At 43.7% G+C, this 27,044-nt stretch overlaps 1 protein-coding gene across 3 annotated transcripts in view; it reads right to left on the bottom strand.

The window, feature by feature from the left end:
• Positions 1-27,044, bottom strand: part of LOC138195739 (glucosidase 2 subunit beta-like) — a 122,777-nt gene that overhangs the window by 23,451 nt on the left and 72,282 nt on the right. For 2 of the 3 annotated variants that reach the window (XM_069145368.1, XM_069145366.1), the window contains exons 11-12: positions 13,946-14,015; positions 12,003-12,092 (exon numbers count right to left, since the gene is read on the bottom strand). In XM_069145368.1, the coding sequence (XP_069001469.1) occupies positions 12,003-12,092; positions 13,946-14,015 (160 nt within the window). The remainder of the gene's footprint in view (positions 1-12,002; positions 12,093-13,945; positions 14,016-27,044) is intronic. The other variant, XM_069145367.1, reaches the window with a different exon arrangement.

Here is a 27,044-nt window from a genome sequence, read left to right on the forward strand (position 1 = left end):
TTTGCTGACACGCCATCACAGCACAAAAAAAAAAAAAAAGATTGGGCTATTTGTGTGTGGGGGCACTGCGACGTGACCTTGGATGCTCGCCTCCATGTGGCAGCTTGCGAGAAAACAAAAGCAGGCAAGGCAACACAGAAAACGTGTCGCAGGGTAAAAACTAAAAAGTGAGGAGAGATTAGAAATGCCGACTGCGGTGCAGGTTGATTAGCTGTCTGTCTGCTAGACAGACACTCCGCAATCAGCCATCTGCGTAACACAAACGGGACACAACAGAAAGGTCAAACAGGCACATTTACACAAACTGTCCCCGGCTATCCTCAGCAAATGAGCACAGTGTGGCACCGAGGAGGAAATGTCTGCCGAGCCGGACGGACGGCGACAGAGGCTTCGAGGGAGAAGAGACTGACGGCGACGGAAATATAAGACCAGGAAGCAGCCAGGAGAACAAAGACGCAGGCAGAGAGAGGAGGGCAAGACAGAAGGATAAAAAGAAATAAAAGTGCGCAAAAGAGAGTAGGAGGGGAATCAAGAGTGTGCCGGTGGTGACGCTTGCGCGTCTGAATCACCAACAGGACGAATGTGACAGATGATGACGTGCAACGAGAAGGACGCCGCGTGGAGGATACAAAAGATAAGAAAGAAAAGGCGAGAAGATAAAACACGGTGGGTCACTAATTAAATTGACAATGATTAGAAGCAGCAGATCAAAAATGACAACAGTCATCCTCCCATTCAGGTCCGGCACTCCACATGGCGTCTCCCTGCGTCCCCCACGTTCGATCCGTCACCGCGTGACAATGCAGCTCCGACACTGGCTGTAATAAGTTGGTGCCACTGTGTCAATCTTTGGCAGGTGTTCTGGGCCTGAAGGTAGTACTCAGTTAGAGAATAAATATCTTAGATGCAACCACTTAGCCCCTCAGGCAGTATTTCTCGCTTCACCGGATCGGACAGCAGGCTCAGTTCACCCATAAATCTGCAGATTTCTGGAGCACAACTATTTCTTTATTGAATTCTTTCCAAGCTAATTTCAAAAAACACAAACACGGAGCTCGTCCCAGTCTTCATACTTTCTCATTGAGAAGTCTGTGATACAAAAAAAAAAAAAAAAAACTTATTACACAGAGTGGTGACACTTTTTATAAGTACCATATGAAGAACCATAAATAAAATGAGCTCTACGCACTTTCACTGTAGTGTGTAGAGTCAGTGAATGATGGGTAACGCAGCTCCACACATCTGATGATACACGCTCAACCACACGTGGTCAGACTTTTACAGTGTGTTGTAAAACATATGTGAAATATTTATACGCATCATCAGCCTTGCTCCGTTGTCACGGTGGTGGAAAAGTGAGAGTTAATCATAAAGAATATAAAATATTTCAAACTGCCACATATTCCTGCATTATCATTAACTGTTAATACACTGCGTCTTGTTACAGATGCTTCACAGAAAGACTTTATGACAAAAAGTGCTAGCGGAGCTCGGTTTATTAAAATGTGGGCCTTGTTTTTTTTTTTTTTATAGTTTTCATTTCAAATCGGTTATGAGAAAAAAAAAAAGACGGCCATTCGAGAAAGATTCATTGCTGAGATCGGGGAAGAAACAGACGTGGTTGCCAGAAAGTCTGAAGAAATGAGGAACACGAGTCGTAAGAAGATCAAACAGGGTAAAAAAAACAAGCCAACAGTTTAATCAGAAAGCTGCAGGGAGTGAACTCTTTGGTGAAACTGAAGATTAATACACATCAAATATTGGCAACAATCTCTGAGTGCATGAGAGAAGAGTGTTTGTGCACCGCTACGGCATGTACTGCGAGTTAAGGTTAACTTCTAGAGCCCATCCCAGCGGACTTTGGTCGAAGCCTTCATATTATATTCAACATAATATTCTTCCTTTTTGTGGACTGATAATGAAACCAATGTCTTTGGTTGGACTAAAACCAATTCGGGTATCACACCACCAACACACAGGGGCACCGGCTCGAGTCGCAAGAGGTGAATCCAGCTTCGGATGGCGTAACAGATTTGGTTTTTAAAAAATCAAAAAAAATCACGACCTCGGTGGTGTCCACAGATGTCCGTATCTTATTGGGAGGCAAATAAACATTATCGCTTGAAAGTGCAGGGACGATTTCCAGATCTCAGATAAGTTGGTTTTTTAAAAAAAAAAAACCATAAGAAACTACCAAACCAAAACTACGACCTAGAGACCGACATTGTTAAAAAGGCAGAAACAACCTCTAGCAGCCAGATGTTAATTACAGTTCTGACACAATCCATTAACTAGTTTTCACTCGGAGAGGAGAAAAAAAAGAAAAAAGATGAGCATATTATTTTCCTCAGTCCACCGAGATCCAGTCAAGAGAGGAGGAAGGAGAGAGAGAGCGAGAGACAGCAATTAAGCACTTCTCCCACTGGACTGCTGTGACGGCGTGGGTGGAGTTCACCGAATGTGACACTGTAAACTGCTGCAACATCAACATGAGCTACAGGTGACAGTGTGTACGCTCAGCTGACACGCCAGAGGTCAAAGGTGACTCGGCAATATAAAGTGATGCGGTTAATTGTTTGTGAGGAAACTTTACACTATTCATCTTGATACCATTCGGCAACCTCAGGTCAAACATTTAGTAAATAAAAACTGTCCTTCAATAACTGTTAACATTGCGTAACGGGTTACACTCGAGGTGGCTGTTTTTAATCTCCCCGAGTCATCTTCACGTTGCTGATGATATTTTTAGATTTACATTACATTTTTGCTGTTCGCATGTAGAAACGCGATGCTGAAAAGAGTGTCATTTGAAATTATATATAATTCTGTAAATAAAAAGACAATCGTGTTATTGTCATAAAAATGGAGCTGAAATCCACTTTAGTGCTGCAACCTCCAGAGTAAATATGCTTCTTCTGTTGAGCAATGAGCAATTGTGTGAGATAAAAAAGAAATAATCGAAAAATTAATTGCTTTAGCACCTTTTTTTTTTTTAAGGGATTCACAATAACAACTGCTGACGCTTACATTTACACGAAAACAAAGAGAAAAAGCACAAAGAGCAGCATTCTGTTCAAATAACATCTGCCTGATCTAAATGGAAAATAAATGAAATTATTAAACTGATCATTTCGGGAGTAAACTTTCTTTGATTCTGTTTTCTGTTTTTCTGTTAAAAGCCCTCTAACTGATAAAAAAAAAAAGTAGTAATTCAGTGACCATCAGAGTAGTGACTGAAATAATCTTGTGCAAAACTGAAGCCAGTGTTTTGGCACCCCATAAAGAATGGCATTTACATTAATTGTGTGATCTTATAATGGTTAACTAGAAAAAAGTTCACACTCTACATTATTGGAGCAGTTGTGAAACATGTGTTTTGGAATCGCATTCACACAATTGAATGTTTAGACACATTTTGTTTGGTGGAGACACCTGATGTGCGTTTTCCCTCCGCAGCCTGAATCAATAGTGACACATCTGACCCGCTTGTAAAGGCAGCAGGGTTGTCTGGTGCCTATCTGTCCTTTAATCAGCAGTTCCAGCTTTAAGCTCCTGTGTCAACAAGTGTTATTGATGCAGGTCACAGCTGCAGCTACACATCGGTCACCCGGCCGCAGTGCCAATTCTATAGGTGACTATAACGCTAAACTGCCATTTAAACAGCCCACTCACGCACCAAAAAATAAATCAAACACCTGTTCTGGATTATAACCCTGACAGAAAAAAAACCTGCACTGTGTGCCTTTTTAAACATAGTGGATAAGAATAAAACGGGCACCTGGAAAAAGGACATTTCCCGGACTAAACTCGGATAAGTGCTGATGAGGGAAGTTTTTTTTTTTTCTTGTTTCAGTCTAACTTACAAAAATGCAGAGCTAGTAATGCTCCAACATATTTTATTGTGCTTGTTTGTGGCTGATTCTGCTGCTGTTTTACTACTTCAGAAGGCAATGATTTTTTTTTTTTTTTTGTACTCTGCAGCAGATCAATAGGACTTAAAATCAGAAGAGTCCGTTGCTGTCGCATCGACGCACGAGAACTACCTCTGTAGTCTGGTCCAGATAGACGAATGGAAATTTAGAAATAGTCAAATTGCTTTTTTGCCGTTTTAAAAATAAAGGTATCACAGAGGCACATTAGTAGTGTCTTAAATACTGATAAAGATCTGTACGTATACAGCAGCACGGGCCTAAAGATACAAGGCATTTTACTTAACAATTAAATCAAATTTAAACTGTGACTCAACCAAATGATTACTGTTGTGTGTTTATTTCACTGCGCCATTGTACGTACGAGCACAGTGTTGTTACAACTGCACTGTACTTTTATTATGCAATAAGTGGAAGCCTATTCTTCCCGTAGAAGCAATTTCCTTGTCTTACTACAGTGTTTTTTTTTCCCCACGGCAGCATCTAATATAAGACTACCTACTGTAGGAGATGAAGGTGGGAGAGAGGCCATTTGATTTATGTCTTGGTGGTGAAAAAGTTCTGCAGTGTTTCCTTCGAGTAAAAGTTTTAAAGTGCAGCCATGACCAGTTTTATTTTTGGCGCTCTGAACGATTCATCTCATCAGGTCTCAAGTGCAGTTAAAGAATCAACGTCCAGTCGTGTGGCTATTATTCGGGGGTAATGCTGGCAGCCTAAAGACTCATCCTTCGAGAGCCGCTTTTAACTCACTCAAGGTATCGTTTTTATTCTTCTATTTCTAATCATATTACGCTTCACTTCCGAGAAACAACATGAAGAGGGAAGGTGAATGCAGAGCAGAGAGCTCTTTACTACATAAATTACCCCAAAAAAGAAACAATAATGCAAAGTGAAAGAGCCTCTATCGAATGATGGCTCTATTTAAATAGGGAAAAAAAATGGAAACAATACAGCAAACCTGAAGCCAATTTAGTTTTTAGAGCCATCAATGAGCTCAATGAGGCAAACAGCCTCTGGTAGATCATTTAAAGCTGCAATCGGCCTCCGTCTCTCAACATGCTATATTGTTATTGTGGGCATCTTCCTCTTGAAGGTTAAGAAATGTGGAAGATATGATGTTCATGGCACTAGGGGACAACAGATGTTATATATTTTTCTTTTTTAAATTTTTTTCTTTGTTTCTATCTATCTATCTATCTATCTATCTATCTATCTATCTATCTATCTATCTATCTATCTATCTATCTATCTATCTATCCATCTATAACAGGATGAGATAAGATAGAGATGAGGTTGTTACATATAGGTATTGAGCAGGTTGGCTCAAAATAATGTTTCATTATTATTTCACTTTTCCTCCTCAAAAGGTGTAAAAAATTATTCTTAACACTAAAACGTGTTAGGTAATCCAGTTCAACCTAATTTAAGGTGATAATTAGAGTTCCCACGTTAAAAGTGAAAATAAGAGCAGAGCAAACAATCTCACGGCTTATAGAGCGACCGTGAAACATCTGTTCTCACAACACTCCCGGCTCACTTCAACTTAAGTTTCTCTTTCGCCCAAGAAGCTCTATTTTAAAAACGTGCTAAAACAGGGTGTAGCTTTCGATGCTTAAAATATGTAAAACATCAACTAAGAATAAAAAAAATAAAACAAAAAGGTACGGATTTTCTAAAACTAGAAACCATAGACTGTATATAAAAATGTACTTAGCTTCCAGGTCTGAAAAATGAGACATATGTGGAAGTGCCTTAAACTTTAATACCCCTGAGGGCCACTGGGTGCTGGCTCAAAAAAAAACAAAAAAAAAACTCATTCAGAAGAGAGTCAACTTTCGCAGACCAACGTGAAGAGGTGGGATACGTGTGTTTCTTTTTTTTATTATTATTTTTTTTTTATTGTAATCTGTCTTGAAACCACTTGCCCGATGATCTAATTTTCAGAGTACATTATAAGGGGCAAAAATCGACATTCTTCTATCTGTTTAAAAATGAAATACAAATATGAATACTTATATGAAGTTGGCATGAGGCGTCGGCAGTCTGGCTTTGTTGAGTCAAGAAGAAAGGACCTCAGTAAGGAGAGATATGTCCAGAGGGATAACTTTGAAAGATGATTTGTCCAATGAGGACAGGATTTTGTCTGAACAAGGGGAACTATTTCGGTTGGTAAAACCGGTTTCAACGTTAATGTGGGCACCTGACTATTGTTTTGCTGACGGATAAAACCTGATGAAAGTGGCTTTCTGAAAAATGTAAATCTTTGACTCAGAAATATGAGCCTGTATGTGTGTTGTAGTTTACGGTTCATGTCGAACATTACAGAAGTTGCAGGGTAGAAAACAACTCATCATCTGAAAGAAAAATATTGGTGTGGGTTGGAAACTATACTTTCACTGGAGTTCTTACAGTTTCTGAATTAGATCATATTAAATTTGATTAGATAAGATAAACTCAGTTGATGTCACTGGGAGGTTCAGGTTGCCACAGCAGGAGCTGTGAATGAGACACAGCATGAAAATAAACATTGTTAAACAGAGGGATTGTAAATTGTAAAAGACACTTGGTTGTCTCTCTTTTGGTTTTTATTGTGTTTTTTATGATTAATTCCCTCCTGGGTCTCTCAGTTAAAGGTTTTAGTTTCATCAAGTATTCAAAATTAATGATATTGTTCTTATTTTTATTATTATTATTATGTTATGTTTGCCCCAATTTCTAACACCGGATGAAATGAAAGCACTTCTGTTCGGGACAACATGTCACAGTTATATGTCTTAAATGGTTTTACTTACAAAGAATAAAGGAAAACACCAATATGAATACACATATAAGCTAAAGTGAAGGAAGATGTTCATTCCTTAGGAAGCACCATCTTAAACAAATACTGTATATTTACAGTGGAGACTCAACAAACTCATTCTGTAGCTTCAGATTTAATCCAAAAACAGTTCATCAGAATGAGCTAACTGGCAAATTGTAAACTGCTGTCGGCAAATAATAAAGTTACAATGACTTCAAAATAACTTTACTCACATCTCATCATATATTATTTATACTTTATCTTGACTGGACATAGATTTGTTATTTTTAAATGCTTATGCGTATGACACCAGGTTGCAGTTCTGTATCAGTGACAGAAGGATTCTTACACTCGTTGGACATTTTGTTAGTGCTTGCGTGAAATTCAGAGAAAACAGTGTTGTATTGTGTAGTTGCAAGTTGACTGTTGCTTCACGGTTCCTTCCACACCGAGGAAATTACACATGATTGCTGTCCATGTTTGGGCGGCGAGGTTTGATGTTTTGGAAGGTCTCTCTGACTAAAAGTGCAATACCTGCACAACAGCAAGCACAGTTGCACTAACAAACCGGGACAATAATGACAACAATAAAGATGATTAACTCGGATCCAAATCGTCTGACTGACTTTTAAACAGGAAGTCCTGGAGTGCTGGAACAAGCTCAAATTCTCTAAAAAGTTGATCCTGACTGTTTCAACACAACCAGCCCACACATACTGGACTCGCTGCCCACTTCTCGGGGTATAAAGTCGGTATCATAACTGGGACTGATGAGATGTGACGATTTTATGACCCCACCAAGCACACATGCGCTCGCTGCCAGCTCACAGGTCTACAGGACCGACGGAAATCTCGTTACTTCAGATGGCCGCCCCTGCTGTGGACTGGGCAGCGTCTCCACCGTGTGTTCAGTTGCTTACAGGAAGAGACCGGCATCGTCCTGACAGCCAAAAGGCTTTGTTGATTCACAATTAAGTGAGGGAGGCAGTGATTCAATGGGAAAATAAACTGACTGAGTTCCTCAGCGTGGCTTCTAGGAGGCACCAGGAAGACCCCGTCTTCTCCAAATTTACAGTAATGTTTCCAAACAGAGATCTTTTTCTGGATTTCTGGCCATCTGATGAACCTTAATCCAAATATGCTCTCTACCTTTTAGCTTTCTTTGGATCTCTATGGATTCTTGGAAGAAATATCTTGACTCAATATCTGCTAAAAGCTCCACTATGTTCACCAGCTACTTGCTGACCTTGCCCGTCTGCTGTTTGGTGATGAGAAAGTGCCGTTTATGGAGCTTATTCACTGAAAGCAGCTGTCTGCTTCTGGGAGCTGTGAGACTGCGCCGCACCACACCACTAAAGCTACAGAGGGGAAAACCAAAACGACAAGCTGAAAGATTGCATAATGCGCCATAGAAGTGAAGGCACTTTCCTTACAAATCAGTCCCTTACGGGCTACTGTACAAACATGGCGGGCTCCGTGGAAGAGGACCTGCTTCCTTTATTACGAGCTCAATCTAAGGCAATAAAAACACTCGTGAAATGATGAATATTTATACTTATTTTGCCCTCCCCTCCGCCCCTCCAATCCCTCACCTCCCCCGCTATCGACGATTTGACCAAACATGACCTTTCAAGGTTAATTAATTGCATGAGCGGCTTGCTAAGAGTGATGTTAAATTTCATGCTTTAATTTAACAACAGTGTCTGTGTGTGCCCCATCTATCATAATTTGAAAGCTATGGGTGTGACAAAGTGCTCGCGCTCTAAGGCATGGGCCTGCATAAGAAGCTGCTGTAGCACAACCACTTATTCTAACAACGTTCCAATTATGGTTAAGCAGGCCTTCAGCCTTCTTGATAAACCAGGATAAACAAGTTTCTCCTTTCGTTTATGCACATTCATGCACTTGTCTGTCATCTTTGTTTCTCCATTACATCAGTTTCTTTTTGTAACAGGCCTTCACGCGTCCTGCAGAAGATGGGCAGAGGGAATGACTGTGTAAATTACATTAATATCGAAAGCTAATTTCTTCTTTTAATTATTCACTCTCGTATCGAGGCGATCTGAAAACGGGAAATGCTCTTAAGAGTATCATTTGAAGCAAAACGCTAACTGCGATATCTCCATTCCTAACAAATACTTGATGTCCACAGGCAGACGGCAAATAGCTTACTGTCTAAAGAGTCCTGTCAAACCCTATTTACAGCCAGACAGTATTGGTGCCACAGCTGTTATGAAATCTACTCCGTAAATCTATACGGCTCTTCATTTCCATGTTTGTCCCAGCGGACACATCTAGGACTCCACACCATCACCCGCCATTGCCGCGGTTTATATCCAATTTGAAAAAGCTCCCTCTAGGCTATCCTGACGGAGCCCCCCCCCCCCCCAGAAGAACCCAGTGCACTGTTAAGGCCATGTGATGTTCTACAGACAGTCAGAAGTGTCACTTGTGCTGCGTTATCCTTCTCTCTCTTCTGTCAAAGCTGAACCACAGTGGCAGGCATGACTCACTGAAGTGCTGTACTTCCTAAATGACACGAGAGCGGAGGCTGAGTCAATCTGACCTGACAGTCTTGCATAAATCACGGCCCTTCGATTTAAGTTGCTTTGAGGAGTGTCAACAAATCCACAGGAGGAATATTAGACTCTGCTGTAGGTAGGAACTCCGCCTCTGAGAACTCATTATGGGGTGTCTCCCTTCATGCTGTGCCAGGCTGTGTTGACTGAATTGCCAAGCTTATTTCTGATTCACTGGCAGAAGCCGGTGTTTTAAATTCCCGACTCGTGATAAGGGGCCTCGCCAGCACCCTAAAGACCATTTCAGGGGGAAATACAGGGGTTGCTAATGGGCACATTGTTTTTGGGAGGTGAACTTCAGCACCTCGAACGGGACGTAATATAAAAGAAGAGGTAACTCGGGCAGGGAGAGAGGTGCTTGAAAGTGCAGCAATAAGAGCCATTAAATGATAATGCACAAATAATAATCTCCCTCTGTAAGCTTTTATTCATTTTGTTTATGGGCTTCAGAGAAACTGATGAGAAGGCAATGTGGAGTGTGCTATCACGCAGCATTTAGCTTCTAATCTTGCCGTTAATCATTCCACTTGAAAGTGTTCAACAACAGAAAGGCAGTTTATTTTTATTTTTTTCCTCTCTCCCACTTTGAAATCAAAATAATTATAGTTTTTTTTTTTTTTTTTCTTTTCTTTTCCCTCGGACAAACAAGAGAGGCCTTCGGGGTCCCAGTTTGCAGAAGTGATTCACACCATCATGAGGCAAACCAGGAGCAATATGACCAAATCCAGTTTCTGTGCATTTGCTTTAAATGCTGTTTTCTCATTCCATTTGTGCCGTCTAATACTCCGAGCTGGTGCGTGGCGCCTCGTCTGGTTTCATTTCGAAAGCCACCAGCACCAGTTGAATGCCATTCATTTAAATACTGCGAAGCTATTAGTTCTATTAAAGATAGGCAGCGTTTCAGTACAGCAAACCTTTATGGCTTCAGGCCTTCATCTGAGATACTGGCTGCCACTCAAGAAAGAAGAGGGAAAAAAAAAAGAGAGAGAGGGAGCAATTTAATCAAACGTGAGATATCTAAACACCGGAGAGGGCCGATGTAAGATGGTTTCAACCGATGATCAAGAAGCTGGAAAGAGAAGTGTGGGATTCTCTTCCATTATTGGAGAAAAACTGGCGCTCTGCTACTTTGCTACTCGGGGGCATGGGGAGAGAGAGCTACGGAAAGCCGTTGGTTTATGTGTCTGTCAATGTCATGTCTTTTCAGGATCACGGTTCAAGGCGAACAGCGGGGATAAAGGGGGGCAGGGAGGGGAACTGGTACATTGCTGAGAGGGTGCTGGTAGGTCAAAGGACCTTCAACCGAGTTGACGCAAGTGGATATTGTGCTCTTCAGTGATTTGAAGGATGAAAAATAACATGGAGTGCATGATGCCAATAGGCCAGGGAGAGAAATGCAGCAGAGCATGGTATGGGTTTCTGTGCAAAAGGCTGAGGGTGTGAGATTGAAAGGAAAGAACTGTGAGAACTGCTTTAAACGTGGAAGCATTATAGACACTGTTATTTGATTTTTGCCCTGTGCAGTTGCTTAAGGTTTTTTTGAGTTTTGCGAGATGAGCTTGTTTGTAAAACTAAATACTGTATAGCTGCGCGGCCAGCCAATAAAGCTAACGTTAGCTTCATGAGCTCCATTTTTAATAAGCAAGTGGTCTATTTTAAAATGAAAAGATGTAAAAGAGTCTTAAATATGCACTTTATCAATGTTTTTTCTTAATGTAACCTGTCAATGAAAAGCACTGCTTTAGCCAGAGATGCTAATATTTGAGGATAATGTTTAATCTCTTCCTTAAACTTCTGCTTTTATTGGTGAGTTTTGTAAAAAAAAAAAAAATCTAGTTGTGGAGAAATTCAAAGCCCACTTGCATAACTCTCCAGCACTTTTCATTCATTTAAGTCTTTTGCATTTCCAGGAGAACCAGTATCACAGGAGCCAGCTGCCCATTCCTGTATCGCATAATTAAACCATCTTGCAAGCAGTGTGCAATATTGTTATCTAACACTGTCTGCAGTATAAACACCGAGATAGATTTTTTTTATTTATTTTTTTTTTTTTTCTGGCTTATGGACAAGAACTGCATCTTCAGATTTTTGCCTCCTAAATGGCAAACTAAGCAAACAAATCACACTGGTGTATAAGGGCATGGGAAAACCACCGATTCCAAGGATGTCTGAAAAATGTATTTGCAGTGCAGATCTCATAGTGCAGATCTCGGATAATTTTCTTTCAAAACTGCAACCACCCACAGGCCTCTAAAGCTCCAGCTGGCAAGCAATCCTGAGGAGAACAGATTCTACCCCAGCAGGGGCCATAGGGATGCGGCGGGAGAGAGTAAAAGAAGCTCATTCTGTTGATTAAATTTAGTTGATTTAGCTGCTTGGTTTCTCCAGGGTGACTTGGAGCTCACAAATTATCATCGTTAAATGGTGGCTCTTTACTGAGATGGTTCACATTTGTTACAGATAGAATTTGTTGTGCAAGATAAAATGGATTCCAGCCTCTGGTTAACATATTGATTTTGTGATGCTTCTTTAAAACAGTTTTACTTCTCCATCTTTCACGAGAAGATCGTGAAAATGTATTTTTCTGTCCGTATTTGTCGCAAGTTATTACGCTGGAAGCGCAATTTTAGATGCAACCACACAATTGACGACTAGTTTCCATAATAGAAATAAAACCGCGTTTGGTGTACTTACTCGTATACTTTCAGCGTGTAACACTGGGTGTTCAAAAACAGGAACTCCCAATCGGTCCCATAATCGATGGCCAGCTTCTTCTGTAGGTCGCTAAGGAAACCAAAATACATAAAACATTACGCTTTAAGCTAATTCTTGAATAAGGGAATGCAGCGTTTACTGATATATACCATGTTAAATATTAAACGGGTACATCTGAAAGCACGGCACTTGTTGAAGCTGGTGACATATTGTTGAGCAAATAATTTCAGTACTATAAAAGAAGTCTATACGTAAATATACTAAGAACATTACATTAAAAATACGCAGTAAAAACAGCACAAACACCCTTAAACAAAAAACAAAAAATGGGAATGTGGGTCATTTTCTAAGTCCCTGACAAGCGGCTTTAAAAAAGTTCTGGGTGACTCCGAACTGTGCTGACAGTGTCGCTTTATTTTCCTCGCTTCTTTTAGTGAATGACTTCTCGGAGAGAGCGTCGACGACGTGGCCCTTTAAAGCCCATTTCTATGCAGCGTCTGCAATTATCTGAGCTGGCGAGGGCCGCTCTTCTTCACTAATCGCAAATAAGGCAGAAGCGAGCCCTATCTTTAACAGTGCACAGGCCCCTCATTTCCATATTCATAACCTCGTGAATTGCTAATGGGGTTAACAAATGTTTAGGGAGGGTGATTGTTCCGCCTGGAGGTTGATAAGGTAGGGTGCTGCAGGGAGGTGATGCAGGGTCGAAGAAGCGGCGCGGGTCGCGTAGCCGTGTGTGCATGCGATTTTTCACAGGGGCAAAGGTCGTAACATTCAAGCACCGAGTCCATTTCTTTTTCGTGGAAACTGCTCTTTACAGCCTTAAAAATGGAGCGATAAGGAAAGAGACTTTAACTTCATACTGGTTCCAAAAGGTATGAAGATGTAATGTCTCCGTACTGATAAAGGACTTGGTTTAAAGAGAAAACATGAATGATGACGAGTAATTCCACCGGGGAGCAATTAAAGCAAGGTGGAAAATAAAGATGTGGAGCAAATGAAGTCAGTCCACCTCCTTTGTCCCTCTTCTCCCCTCATGCAGGCGTTTGTTTAGGGGGTAAAAAAAAAAAAAAAAAAAAAAAAAAAATCCTGACCTTTTGGTAACTGCCATCTCTGTAGCTGGCACTCCTCTCTTCCTACTGTAATGAACAGTGTGCAGGCCTCAGGGCCACAAGAGCTACTTATCAGCTATTGCTGGCTGGCTCAGAGCTCCGTGAAAACATCTGAGAGGATGTAACAGGAACTTCACATCCAAACCAGCTCTTTTTTTTTTTTTTTTCTCAGCTGTTGTGAGCATGTGTGACTGCATACTACTGTTTAAGTCACACTACTGTATACTGTTAAGAAGTAACGCACATTTAAAAATAATGCCGTCGAATTGAATAAATGTCTTAATATTATAAAAATCAGTCTTCGGCTGTTTGAGGTTTAAATGTTTTCTGTATGGAAACATAATAATAAAAAGTATACAGCTCATTTGTTGTTGACTGGAGGTAATTTCTTTCATTAATACTAAATAATTACAATGTTCACGACACTAATTTGCGCCATGACTCTCTTTCGACATACCACAAAGAATTTGGGATAATTCCTGCTCCGGCTGATACTCAAGGTAAGTCGGAAGAGGCCGACCGAGCGGAGCGCAGCAGGCAACCCATAGCGTTTGTTTTTCTTCATTAAAATGAGCCTTAGGTATCTCGACTGTGCAAATTCACCACTGTGCAGCTTTCCATACTTTGGCACAGAAGGATGGAGTCTATTTTAAGGTCTGGTTAGACATCATGCCGCCCTGCTCCTAATAGCAACGTGAGAAGCAAAGGCTTCATTCAAACACACAAAAACGTTGACGATCGGAGCCACAATTATTTCGGCAACGGAAGCTAACCTCTGCCTCCGTTTCTCCGTTGTATTTCTCTCCTTACCTTATTTCCGTGTTGACTGTCTCATAGGCTTCCTCTACCTTCTTCAGATTGGTCGCCTCCCACTCTGCAGCTTGACAAAACAAAAGGTCAGACAAATTAACAATGCAGAGTTGTTGCATCTCAACAGCTGTGTGTTGCCAAACAGTGGGCTCTTAATATCGGCGGGTATATCTAGGACTGTGAAAGGAGCAAGGCTGCGTATAAACAGGAAAAAAAAGAAAAAAGAAGCTATTTTCAGGTGTGGTAAGTGCCGAAAGGCAACTTATTAGTCTCTTCGCACTGACAATTGTGTTAACAGAGGCTGAGAGCGGAGAGGAGTCGGAGGGAGTGTGAAAGCGGCGGCCACATTGATTATATGTTTGCCTCTCTTTGTCTCACTGGTATGTTCCAAGTCCAAAAAGAATGCAGGTCTTCAAACACCTTTCAAATGATTGTCGCAGGGAAACAGACCTGGAAATGGAATAAGCGACGATCTATACGCGCGACCCCCGTTGTTTGCATATTCTGCAAGTGATAAACCGCAGAGAAACTCACGATATAGGACGGATCTATCGAAACGAGTTATAAAACACAAGCTTGACTTATTATCACCTTGATGAAAGTCCTCCCACTTTTCAGCTCTATTTTGGTTTCTCCCACCTTGCGAGGGAAACGTTTGGATCCCGAGCAGCTCAATGCTACATTGGCTTTACTCACTGGGCGCAAATATCGTCTTTCTGTCGGAAGTTAGAAGATAAAATGCAACGGTTGAGCTCCCCAAGCGTAGCGTGTCTATAGTCTGTTCTTCATGCTTGGTGATACCTGCACACCGACTCCAAGCTTCGAATAAATTCAAATTGGACAAAGTTTTAGTCGCAGTAGAATCCTCATCTTTGTTTTTAGAATAGTCACTACACCTAGAAAAACATACAAAATGGCTGATACGATGAAAACATGGCGATGAACACATCAGGACAACATAAAACGGTAAGTTCCAATAGCATCGAACCAACATGTGAAGTAAACGGTGAATTAGTCTGCCCTCACATATCACCTCTTCACCTCAGTGGTCCCAAAAAGCTTCATAATTTCCTTCCTGTTCACACACACCAATGGTGACAGAGTTTTGCTTTAACATTGGGATGGGATGAACAGGGAATTGAACCGGCAACTTCACGACGAGTGGGCAACGTGCGACAGAAGTGGACGGGCTCGCCTCCGACGGCGTCGCGGCGACAGCGAGGGAAGTGTGTGTGGCGAGGACGGTGTGGGAAGCTGTGACAGCCGGCCCCGGCCTGAATACCAATTAGCATGTTCCTTGCATGTGGTCTCAGCTGGTTGCCCATAAAGAAGCCGCACACACACACTTGCAATTCCCCCAGCACCTATTTCTTGCCGAACCTCGTACAGATGTGGCGTGTCCAAGAGGCAAGCTGTGATTTTCCATGCTGTAATGGCTATTTTTATAGCGGCGCGAAGAAGGAGATCTCTCCTTAACACCCCCCCCTCCACCCCCCACACACCCCTTAAAACCCCTCAAAATCACAGTCTCACTCAGAAGATTGTTCTCTGCAGCTCCCTCTCTAGCTTTGTCTCCGATTCCTTCCTTTGCCCTCCTTCTCTCTCTCTCACTCACTCTCGCACACACACCAATCATCGGGCTCAGCAATGACAAAAGGAGATTCAGAGTCCCAAGTGGGTGACATTTGACCCGTTGCTGCGGCCCAGTCGTACACGGGGAGGGTGGTGGCGGTGGCGGTGGTGGTGGAGGGACTCGGGGAGAGCAGCCAGGCGTACAGAAGTGCCCAGAACAGGGAACACAGGGCGCGCAAAGCCTCTTGAAAGGTCTCTGCACCAGTCAGGCTCAACATAACCCGAAGACGATATACAGTATGGCCAAAAAAAACAACAAAAAAGACCTCGTGCTTACGGTCTGTGGGCGTCGTAGAGTCGTAGTCGCGAGCATGACTTAACTGATTAAGCCTCGCTTGGTCTGCGTTGTTACGTAATAACCACATTAATGGCTAGTTACTGTGGTGTAAATGTTAATTATAATGGCAAAACGTTCAATTTGAGGTACTTTATGAGGAAAATGTACGATTTCACGTTGAACGTAAACGGACCGACGGATGGCGGTTTTCCTCTTCAGGAAGTGCACTGTACTTCACTAGGAGCTATCAGGAGGGTTGTTAAATCACAGAGGCCATTGTACCAAAATAGACCAAAAAAAAAAAAAAAAAAAAAAAAAGGGGGTGTGGGGGGGAGGCATTCACTGTATATTATGTGCCATCTTCTGTCGGAGATCTCCTGTGTACACATACCTTGAGCCGGAGCCTGGAGATGCTGTGTTTACATGCGCGCGGATCAATAGGCGAGGCGATTCTCCTGCAGCTCCAAGAAAAGAAGCCCGGGAGTCGGGGCGGTTGTGCGTTAACAAAACAAAGGCGATGCAGAGAGGCAACCCTTGAACCCCGCACTCGCACAAGCAGCAGACACCTTTAGCTATATTATGTCGACTAACGGGCGCATGTGGGAGTTTGCTTTGTTGTCTGCGAAAGTCTGCTCTTTAAAATAAAGACTGGCAGCGTGCTGGAGCTTCCACGTTGATTCCTATTTCCTTCGTAACCTCTTTTTTTTTTACTCGCCGTCATCTATCATCCCCTCTTTTTTATTTTTTTTCCTTTTCATTTTGTCTTTAACATTCTCCTCGCCTTCAATATTTTCAGCATGAGCTCCTCAGAGTCTTCCTGTCACCCTCACCTCCCGCTCTCTTCGGCTCCGTTTCCTCAGTCTCTCTCAGTTTCTCTCCTCGGCTGACGAACTTGTTCTGACTGCAGCGGGGAGGGAGGACTAAAATATAGGCTGAGGATTCCTGTAATGAAATGTTGATGTCGGGTTGTAACAGTGAACAAGGGGCCTCTCGGACGCTGTCCACCGGTCTGCTGCTGATGGCGTTAACAGCCACCTGCTGCCTGTAGCTGCAAATGACTCTTTTTTTTCCGCTTAAAAGGAGCGATGTTAACAAAATCTTTTCAACAAATGATAGAAAAATAATGAACGTTTGCATTTTTAACCTTTGCGCGCGCACACCGGCCATTTCCCTGAAACTCCTCGGGATTACGTTTGTAATCCTAAACGGGACGGGTTTAAACACGGCGTGGACAAAACATTACAGACTTGCATTTTCTCCCTGCGCGTGTCCACATCTCACAAATGATTCTGAAACTGGAGCGCATGCTGCCGGGAGTTGAGAAGAGGTCAGTCTCGCCCCCCCGCCCCCACCGCATAATCGTTGTGTTGGAGTGTCTGATTGTATTAGAGCTGAGTGAATAACAGTAGCTGGCAGAAATAGCATCATGTTTTGAACTATCGGTGCAATTCGTAGCCTCGCGACTGACTCAGTTTGTATTCATTCTCCCACACTCTCTCTCTCCTGCAACGCTGCTTTTTCCCTCCACGGCGGCTGAAGGACGAGCGCGCAGCCGAAATCAAGAATGGATCCATTCACCGCGCGGCCGCCGTCGCCATCGAACGGTGGGTTTACCGCACATGACGAGCAGCAGCGGCCGTTTGTCAAGCAAACGTCAGGGTGGAATTAATGCTAAAACTATTAAAGCGGTTGATTAATAAAAAAAAAAAATAAAAATTGTCAAGCGGCTGCGACTTCTTATTTTCTCTCGTTTCAGACCACTTTGTAGTGAAATTGGAACATGCTCGGTTTTGTAGACTACAGAGCATCTTCACGGCGTCTCTCTTCCAGGCGGCCGCAAAAGGTCAGAGGAGAGAAAGACTGCCGGTCCCTTCAATCCGTACGCGAGCGGTGCTCGGGGAACACTGGCACGTCCATGTCATGTCCTCCACTCTGAGTAAGAGCTTTTCCCCTCTGGCAGGCGACGGAGAGGACCAGAGTGACAACTCAATCGTTTTAAAAAAACCTCTTTTGAGCCTTCGCCTATTAACATGTTAAACAGTAAGGACATGTGAGTAATAGAAGCCATCGTCCCCGAAGGGAATTTGTTAGGAAGGACGGGTTGCGTAATACGTCGTCTTAAAAGTTGTCCGACGTCGTTTTAAGTCAAACATTATGTTGTTTTACGGCTTTTGCTGACGGGGCTTGGATGTACTGTATGTGGAGATAAAAAAAAAAATACAGGTTGACTGTCACATGTCTGAGAACTCTGCATGTAAAATGCAGAGTGACATTTGACAAACGCAGCAGCGATAGTCCAAGAAAAAAATGATCTAAGGAGAAACTGATTTTTTTTTTTTTTCTGCTTTCTTTCATTTTACAGACTAAATCCACAAATAAAACCGATAAATCAAAAATATAAATGATCATTGGCTGCAGCCCTCGTTAAAATTGGTCATTCATGTAATTTTTTTTTAAAGAAAGTCTGTAAGACGTAATAGACTAGTAAGTAATTTTTGGAAATATTCTCACTCGATTTCTTGAATAATATCCGATGAAAAGATGGATTACACTCTCAACGTTAGTCATCGCACAGTTAGCTCAGCATACAGACCGGAAACAAGGACAACGGGGAAACCAATTTGCCAAAGCCGCGCCTCAAACGCTTCATAAACATGTTGCTCAAATGACTTCGAAGCTGCAATGTGATGAGAAAGTTGTGGTTTTACAGGTGTTGAGCTGCAGGAACAGAAACACGCGTAGAAGGGAAATTCCCGTGAGGTCAAACTATTTCTTCAAATGACATATTTGCTGTTCCCGCGTTTCCGCTGAATAAGAAACAGCAGATGTTTGAACCCGACGAAATGCAGAACGTATCGAGATGACACGTTGAACAAGAATGCGACACGCGGTGAGAATCGCGCGCTATTCATGCGATAGCGCCAGAGAGCATGTAAATGCAGCAGTCCGCCGCTCACGTTGCCATCGAGACGCGTAATCACTGTTTAACGTTTAAACGGGGAAGAGGGGGCCGACGAGCAGAATAAACAGCCTGCGCGGAGCGAGGTTCGCTCGGCAACAACTGGGTGCCGTTTATGAATATGTATGATGTAACAAACGCCCAGGAGCTGACCTACTTCTGCGTCTCCTCCGCTCATGACTTGGTCCCCCTTCCGGGGGAACTCTGTCGTCTTGCAACATATTGTAATAGCGGGAAGCATGCGACGCTCGTGTGCAAATCAACACGCTCCCGTTCGATGGTTTCGCAAGTGACGATCACCTTGCGCTGAGGGGAAGGCGGTTAATACGCGGCCGAGCAGCTGCGGGGATATTCAGGACCTGGTAATGGCAGGTTACGCATTCGCGGCACACACACGCATACCGATGTGACTTTTGACAAGTTTATCTTTTTTTTTTTTTTTTTTTTGCTCACTGAAATTCAGATCAAAAACGGAAATCTGTACCGGCTCTAAGGGAGTCACGTCAGGAAAAAAAAAAAAAAAAAAAAAGAAGAAAGAAAGAAAAACCACTAATGTTTGAATGTTTCCTTAAGTAGCCAAGTGATACGAATGCAAAGAGATGCAGGAAATTGACTAAACGTGTGATGGACAAGTATGCACACACAAAAAAAAGAGCTCTCGACATAACTGGGGCTGCACACTGGAGACTTCTCGTCTGCTCCATCTCATAAAATATCTTTATCCGGGATCATCTTGGTACGGTGCCAAACGCGGTTAGCTTCAGGACCCGGGAAAGAAAAAAAAAAAAAGATATATCTTTCAGACAACATAAAAGACGGAAAGTTGGCAGCCGCTCAAATCAGACTTCCAACATTTGGTAAGTGAAAACGGGCTAATTTGGTGCATCCCTCTCGAATGGTTGCGATCCAATAAATTCCTCCGGTGACTATTGAAACGCCAACAAGGGCGAGAAGCGAATCATTTCAACCTTCTCGACATGCCTAATGGAAGAAGAGAGAAAACAGTAACTCGCGCTATATGGCGAAGAGGAAGCCGGGTTCACTTTTCCACCCCGCTCCTCTCTCGACTCTCCCCGTTGCACCTTCCGCCGATCGAGCACTCAAGGTGAGGCACAATTATGTCTCAAGGACGCGCCGCCCTCAGCCGGGGTCGGAGGCCTCGCCGAGCACCACGTTAATGGCAAAACCCCTCCTGTTTAACATTTCACATCTAATTTGGAAAAGTGCTGAACAGAGGCTTTAATTAACATCAGGGTCCCCCCCCTTGCCAAGGTTTGTAACCCGCCAGGGCGCCAATCCCCGCGCTCTCTTCCACATTGAAGATCCGCGGCCTCGCATGCCAATTCATTTGTTTGAGTGCTGGGATGCATTGGCGTAGAAAAAGCTCCCCGGTCGCCCCGTTGCAGACCGGGGGGACACGGTGAAGCGCTGGTATGTGGGAGACGGAGGTGTAGGAGTGCAACGCATGGAGGGAGCTGCTAATGCCTTCTTGAATTAGCAACTTGAAGTTTAGCAGCAGAACAACGATGTGAGCTTTACACGAGAATAAACGTTAGGGTTCAAGAAAACCCTCTTCATAAGATATGTAGGGTTGTCACGACTGTGAAATTATAGTTGATAAATGTCATTGTTGATTCAGTGGTTTATGCCATAATTAAAGCATAAGTCATTAAAAGAACACCATTCGAACCTCAAACAAAAAGTTTCATCCTGCTGTTTTTATACTTTTGAAGAAAAACAAATTCGAGCAATTATGTAATAATTGTGTCCGGTCTAAAAGATATGTGATGTAAACATCTTGTCATAAATGCCTACCCAGAACTATCGCTCCCCGTTACGTGGTTATCGAGTTCATGCACTATTTTTAGAGATGCCCTCACATCTTTAGAGGCAACCTCACTAAATTAGATCAAAGTGAGCCCTTCCTCACAGCGTCCATCTGAACGAAGCTAATTTGTTGATACTACTTACAGCAGCAACATCTAAACAAGTAGCATGACAAAAAAAAACAAGGTTTTCTCCGAGTTTATGGTTGTTGGTGGGTCAACTTCGACATTAGGGGTTTCCCACGGTGTTTTATGGTGTAGGTGGACCACCTGGCCTGAAGACCTTCTCCGCTAACGTCAGCTCGAAACATATTATCGAGGAGCGAGGGCAGCAGAGCACAGCACGCGCCAGTCTGTTATGAGTTTGTGCTATTTAGGCGGGCATCAACTAACTAAAATGATCGCAAGACAAACCACATCAGATTTCAGGGAATTTTCAGCCCGGCTGAACAGTTTCCTGGTAATAAAGCTTTGGGCACCGCGAGCAAAATGAGTATTTGTGGCGAGACGACCGAACACTGTAGGTTACACTGACCCCTAATTACAAATTAGATATTAATCCGGACATTTTCTCAACGGGTTGAAGATGAAAAATCAAAATGCAAATTCAAGACATTTGACTAAATACAGTACAAGGGAAGCAAAAGAGCTCGGGCGCTCCAGGCCCGCTTGGGCCAAACGGGAGGGGACGGTGCAAAACCTGGTCAACCAAAAGACTCTCTGTGACACTCCCCCGACCGCGGTGAGTCAAAACACTGAACAGAGAAAATCCTCGCTGCACCTCAGGAAAATACCACCGCGCCTGCACGAAGCTAGAAGCCAGAGCATTGACAAATCTGCTTCCTGATACCCATTTAACAGGATATGAGGGGGTTGATTAAAAAAAAACAACAACAAAAAAGTTTGCTCCTGAGGATTCAGAAAAAGGATCCGGAGTGCCAGTTAGCGGCTTATAATCTGTGGCGGACATGGACTCTTTGCATGCGCTTTGCAGGGCAGCTCAAACTGCACCGTGGATCCAAACCAGCGTCGTTAAGTAGGTAGGTATTTACTTTATTAATCCCTGAGGGAAATTTTTTTTTTCGCTACAGCAGCATACAGAAGCAATAAGATAATAATATAAATAATAGAATAAAATAATAGAATAATAGAAGTGCTGCGGAGGGGCACGCGCTCAGCTAAAAACAGATGAGTTGAGCACAAAGTGTCGAGCCGACGAAAGCGAACGGAGTCAGCTGTAGCTCAGCGAGGAAACAACTGAAATAGGACCAGCGATGCCAGCACCACGGACAGCACCGGTTCGCCCCGTCTAAGTCAGCACCACGGAGAGCGCTTGCTGAGCAGGCACAAAGGAAAACGGAGCACGCAGTAAAAACAAAACAAAAAAAAAGGCTGGGCCGGTCGCTCACTGAGCACCCGGCAATATAACGCCACCGTAAACACACATTCTCTGCATCCTGTTCCTTTATGCCAGCTTGGATTTACACAACGTTTAACCGGGGGTGGGGGGGTCTGAAGAGTTGGACTTGTGTCTGGTAGGTAGGTAGTAGACGTGGTAGTAGACGTGGCGTGTTGCTGCGCAGCCCTTTCAGGGGACACGGTGAAGAACTCCATCCTGTCTGCTTCTGTACATGAAGTCATTTCTGCAGACTCTGAGCGCCGCGATGCTAATGTCTCCCCACATGAGGCCTTTTCAGGACATGTCAGACAAATCAGCAAAATAGAGGCCAAGAGAGAGACAGAGAGAGAGAGAGAGAGAGAGAGACAAACATGCACGTGAGCACACAAACACACAGACATGCTGACACACACACACACACACACACGCTGACACACACACACGCTGACACACACACATGCTGACACACACACAGCTGTGCATTGAGATAACAACAAAGAAAAAGCCTGTGAATGTGACAGAGCAACACTGAGTCAGGGGGGGGGGGGGGGGGGGTGTTAATGCGGTGGAGGGGGAGGGGGGGTCTGTGTGTTTTTGTGTGTATTGGGGGAGTGTGAGGGGGTGTGGGGGGCATTAAGAAGCCCGGGAGATGTTTTTCTGGAAAGTGGCTGGTTTGGAGAGGCAGCAGCTGCTGTTGGACTAAAGTGAGCGTCACCGACTGTCTCATCGAAGCAACGCCACCATCAGCAGAGCGAGGGCGCTGCCGAGCGAAGCGGCGCGCTCCGCCAGCCTCCATGCGCCCCGAAGGAGGGAGCGAGGAGGGGGGGGGGGGGGGGGGGGGGGGGGGAAGCGAGGAGGAGGGGGGTTGGGTTGGTGGAGACGAGCCTGGTGACCTATAGTCCTCCCAGAGGCAGCAGCTCCCTGCGAATACGCTGTATATACTGTACGTCCGCGGTCCCCGACATATATCTCCACACTGCATCAGTGTAATCGGGGGGAAGGAGGACGAAGGGGAAGAACGACAAGTGTGAGTCAAGTCGTCACGCAACGGCTGCCGATCCACTCCGGGATAGCTCTCACCAGCCCCAGAGCGCTGCTCTTTATAGCAGCGAGCTCGGTTCTGACACACTCTCGCTCGCGCACACACACACACACACACACACACAGTGAGAGGACGATGGCACTGCACCTGCATTTTGACCAACAGACAGACAGACAGCCAGTAGAAGCAGAAACAGATATCCTCCGTGATGCACGTTGCTGCTGCGCTTTGACATTACTCGTCAACTTGCCGTCAGTGTCTGCCTCGGCAGACGAGGACTTGACTGATTTATGGACCGTTCGGTTACAATTATGCAGGAATATCTAATTACTGAACTTCTGCTTCGTATTTATTTCTACTGTACTCGTGCCAGTTATCCACAAAATTACACAAGCGCTTTAACATAACCAATCTATCTTTATTCCTCAAAGGAGCATTTTTTTTTCCTTTCTTTTTTCCCCCCCCGCGACAGACCCATCTGCCTCATTTACTTTTTACAACCGTCCTCAATCCCCACCGGGACGACGAGCGCGGTACCTCCTTCTCTCCTGGCAGCGTCACAATCGCGATCAAAAGCTGCCCCGCGTGTGCGCGCATATGCTTGTTTGTGTGCATCAGGGACAAGTGTGGACAAAACAAATGGTGAAGCCAACACCGAACCCTCGTGTGTCAGTTAATTATTTATTTTTTTCAGTGCTCCAGATGCTGTCGCTGACTGAATGCACAGCTTAAGACTTTGCTGAGGGCGGTGCTTTCTGAAGGCGTGCCGGCCCTTTAAATAATACTACAACTAAAGGCGAGGGACGGGGGCGGGGGGGAGCCAACACTGATACAGCAGCCGCGGCCTGATGGCAATTATTTAGACGTCCACTTGCTAATTATAATAGAGGATGACAGGTGCCCAAAACAATTTGAGCGCAAACTGCCTGTGAGCTTCTGCGTGTGGTTGTCTCCGCTTATGGTTACAGATAAAGATAGCCGAGCCAACGTCTCATCAAACAAGCGTCTCTTTCGCTTTCAGCTGCAACGTGCCGCAGATGATGCTTCGTGGTGAACGCCTTTGTTACGGAGATGCAGCGCGTTCGGTTGTTTCACCATTTACCCGAAGCTAATTGTAACAGGCCGGGTGCATACGTTTTATTAAAAAAAAAAGAAAAAAGTCTCGTTTGGAATCGAATCGCGAGTAGTTCGGGTGCTTTTACAGGGTGCACTACTTCGGCTTTCTCTCGTCTTTTCATCTGTTAATTATTTCACTGATGAAAATGAATGATTCATAATCTTTCCTGTAAATTGCCAGAAAATAAAAGGTAACTTCTTTCCAGCTGACAGGCGGAAACTTGAAGAAGGTCACTTGTGCAATCACAAAAGATGAAACAAAGAAGGGAATTATAACATTTGAGAGGCCGGTCTCACCAAATTCTTGGTATATTCTTGCTTGAGAAGCACCTCAAATGACGATATATCGTCAAAATAGTTGTAGATTCCTTTCCTCTTGTGTTCCAGCTCTAGTACAGACCCATGTTACATTATATTCCAAGAAAGAAAACAACCCCAAATTGATCCCAAATAGGTTTTAAACCAAAAGACTGATCAGTATTGCGCAAAGAGGCGTAACATTGTAAAAGACTGCAATTCAACTTTCGGCTCGACTTGAGTCTTTCATTGTGAAGTCCTTAATATCAACAAAGGTGGCCAAAAAGAAACATAAATATATCATGCTGTGGAACCGCCGGTGAATTTCTGTAAGCTTTCTGCTGCCTCTTTTCTTTTTCTTTCAAGTCCTGATCAAAACCATCCGATCACATGTGCTCCCTACTTATATCCCAAAAGCCTTCTTACTGCCACACACTCAGAACCTTTTAACAAACATAAAAGACACGCAGCCACACACACACACACACACACACTAAGCTATCCACACAGGGAGCTGAGGGGAGACATTGAGCCTTCTCATGGGACTGAGGAAAGCAGGGGGCGGAGCCAGGAGGTGGAAGAGGGTACATCCAATCACCCAAATCAAGGCAGTTGACTGCTGAATAATGAATATAAATTGAATGCTCTTCACTTGCACGGGCCGTGCATGCCCGGCGGTAAGTGGGAGACGGAGCTGATGCGCAGCTATTGACGTGATGGGGGTGATCGCGGGGTGTGTTTATACACGCTTAAGATAGGACTGCATCACTTTGTGTCATTTTGTCTGCTTCTCTCCATTATTGCCTGACTCTGTGTGTGTGTGTGTGTGTGTGTGTGTGTGTGTGTGTGTGTGTTTTTCTGTGTCTGTGAATGAGGCCTATTGACATCCTCTACTGTGACCCTCTGACTCCTGACAACTCCAATCAGTAGGATGAGCGGGAGGTGGTGTGAGTCCACAGCAAACTGTTATGCTGAGGGTGTGTGTGTGTGTCTCCATGAGGGGACTTTTGTGTGTGTGTGTGTGTGTGTGTGTGTGTGTGTGTGTGTGTGTGCGTGCAGAGAGTTCTGCACACAAATCAGTGCAACGCAGGTACGAAAGTTCACAAGAAGAGGCACGAAGCTGGCGTGATCCACTGTTTCGTGTACTTGCAGTGTGATCGAGAGGCGACCAACAGTGACGTCACCCGCTCGAGGCCGAAGTGATCATATTTGGACACGCTGGGGAGGAGTGAGCGGTGGATCTGAATGGGTCTGATCGGGAATCCGAGGACACCGAGCCCTGATAGCCGAAACCTGACTGCGCTGCAGGCCTGTCAATCAAAACAGACACGCCCCCCCCAAAATCACCTATAATTTCATATAGACCACCAGACAATTAATAGGAAGGAGTGAATTTAACGAACAACACCAAATGGACAAAAAAAACATTTATTTACTTTGAATTGGATGAGAGAAGTTGAATGGGAGCCTACGGAGACTCCCCTAACGGCACTCAGTGGTATTGCAGCTCGAGGCACCTCCGCAGTGGCCTGATTGTTCGGACTCTGAAGCTACGTCCACTTTTACATACAGACTATGAGTGTAATGTAAATGAAGAAATGTTAATGTTGTGATAATAGAAGTAGATGCAGTTTCTCTTTCAGATACAATAAAATACATTTGTGTAAAATCACAACACATTGAACATATTTCATTGGCTGAGCAAATTGTGTCTCAATAGAACAAGTTTATTACAAATAAAAACATAAACTAAACATTGTCAATGGCTGCCACCTGAAACAGAGAAAAATATTAGGGTCCATTTCATAACAAGATTGGCTAGAGACCTAGTTACTGGCTCCGAGTGCAAAACCATAGAACATGTCACCTCCTATTATGCTGGCAATTATCTATTAGCACCATTGGCTGCACTGGGGTTTGTGAGCATCACATGCCAAACAGTGTGACCTGCCATTTTCTATCAACAAGGTCCAGATTTAGATTCCACATTAGTCCCTGTATGACGCCGGGCGCCTGTGTGAATGAGAGAGAGGAAAACCGTTGCACTTTGCTTCACACAAACACAATCCCAGATGGTTTCCTTCTCCGCTCACGAGGAGAGCGAACCCGACGCCGTTCGCGTACACGTATGTGTGATTTCTAACACAAACCCCAAAAGGGAGGAAAAAAAAAACAAAAAAAAAACAGAACGTACGCTGTCATTCTCCTTCAGCCAGTTAAGCCAAAAGGAGAATTAAGGCTCCCACTCCTGTTATTCTGGCTAAGACTTGTGTAAACAGCAGACGTGGCTACATGTCCTTTCTTTTAACCCATTTGATGTAAAACTGGTGGAGTTGATTACAAACAGAATAGTATCTTACAGTACATTATATATTACAGTATATATTTGCACCATTGTCTAACTGTATATATGTTCTTTAACTGTATGTACGTCTTTTAGATTTATATATGTCCTTTTACTGTGTTTATGTCTTTGACTATATATATATTTTAGCTGTACATATGTCTTTGGTTGTATATATGTTTTAATTGTAGCCTATATATCTCTTTA

This window comes from Embiotoca jacksoni, unplaced genomic scaffold (genome assembly GCF_022577435.1).
Source record: "Embiotoca jacksoni isolate LCO1_2020_lvr unplaced genomic scaffold, fEmbJac1.0.p SCAF_123, whole genome shotgun sequence".
Taxonomy (NCBI): Eukaryota; Metazoa; Chordata; class Actinopteri; family Embiotocidae; genus Embiotoca; species Embiotoca jacksoni.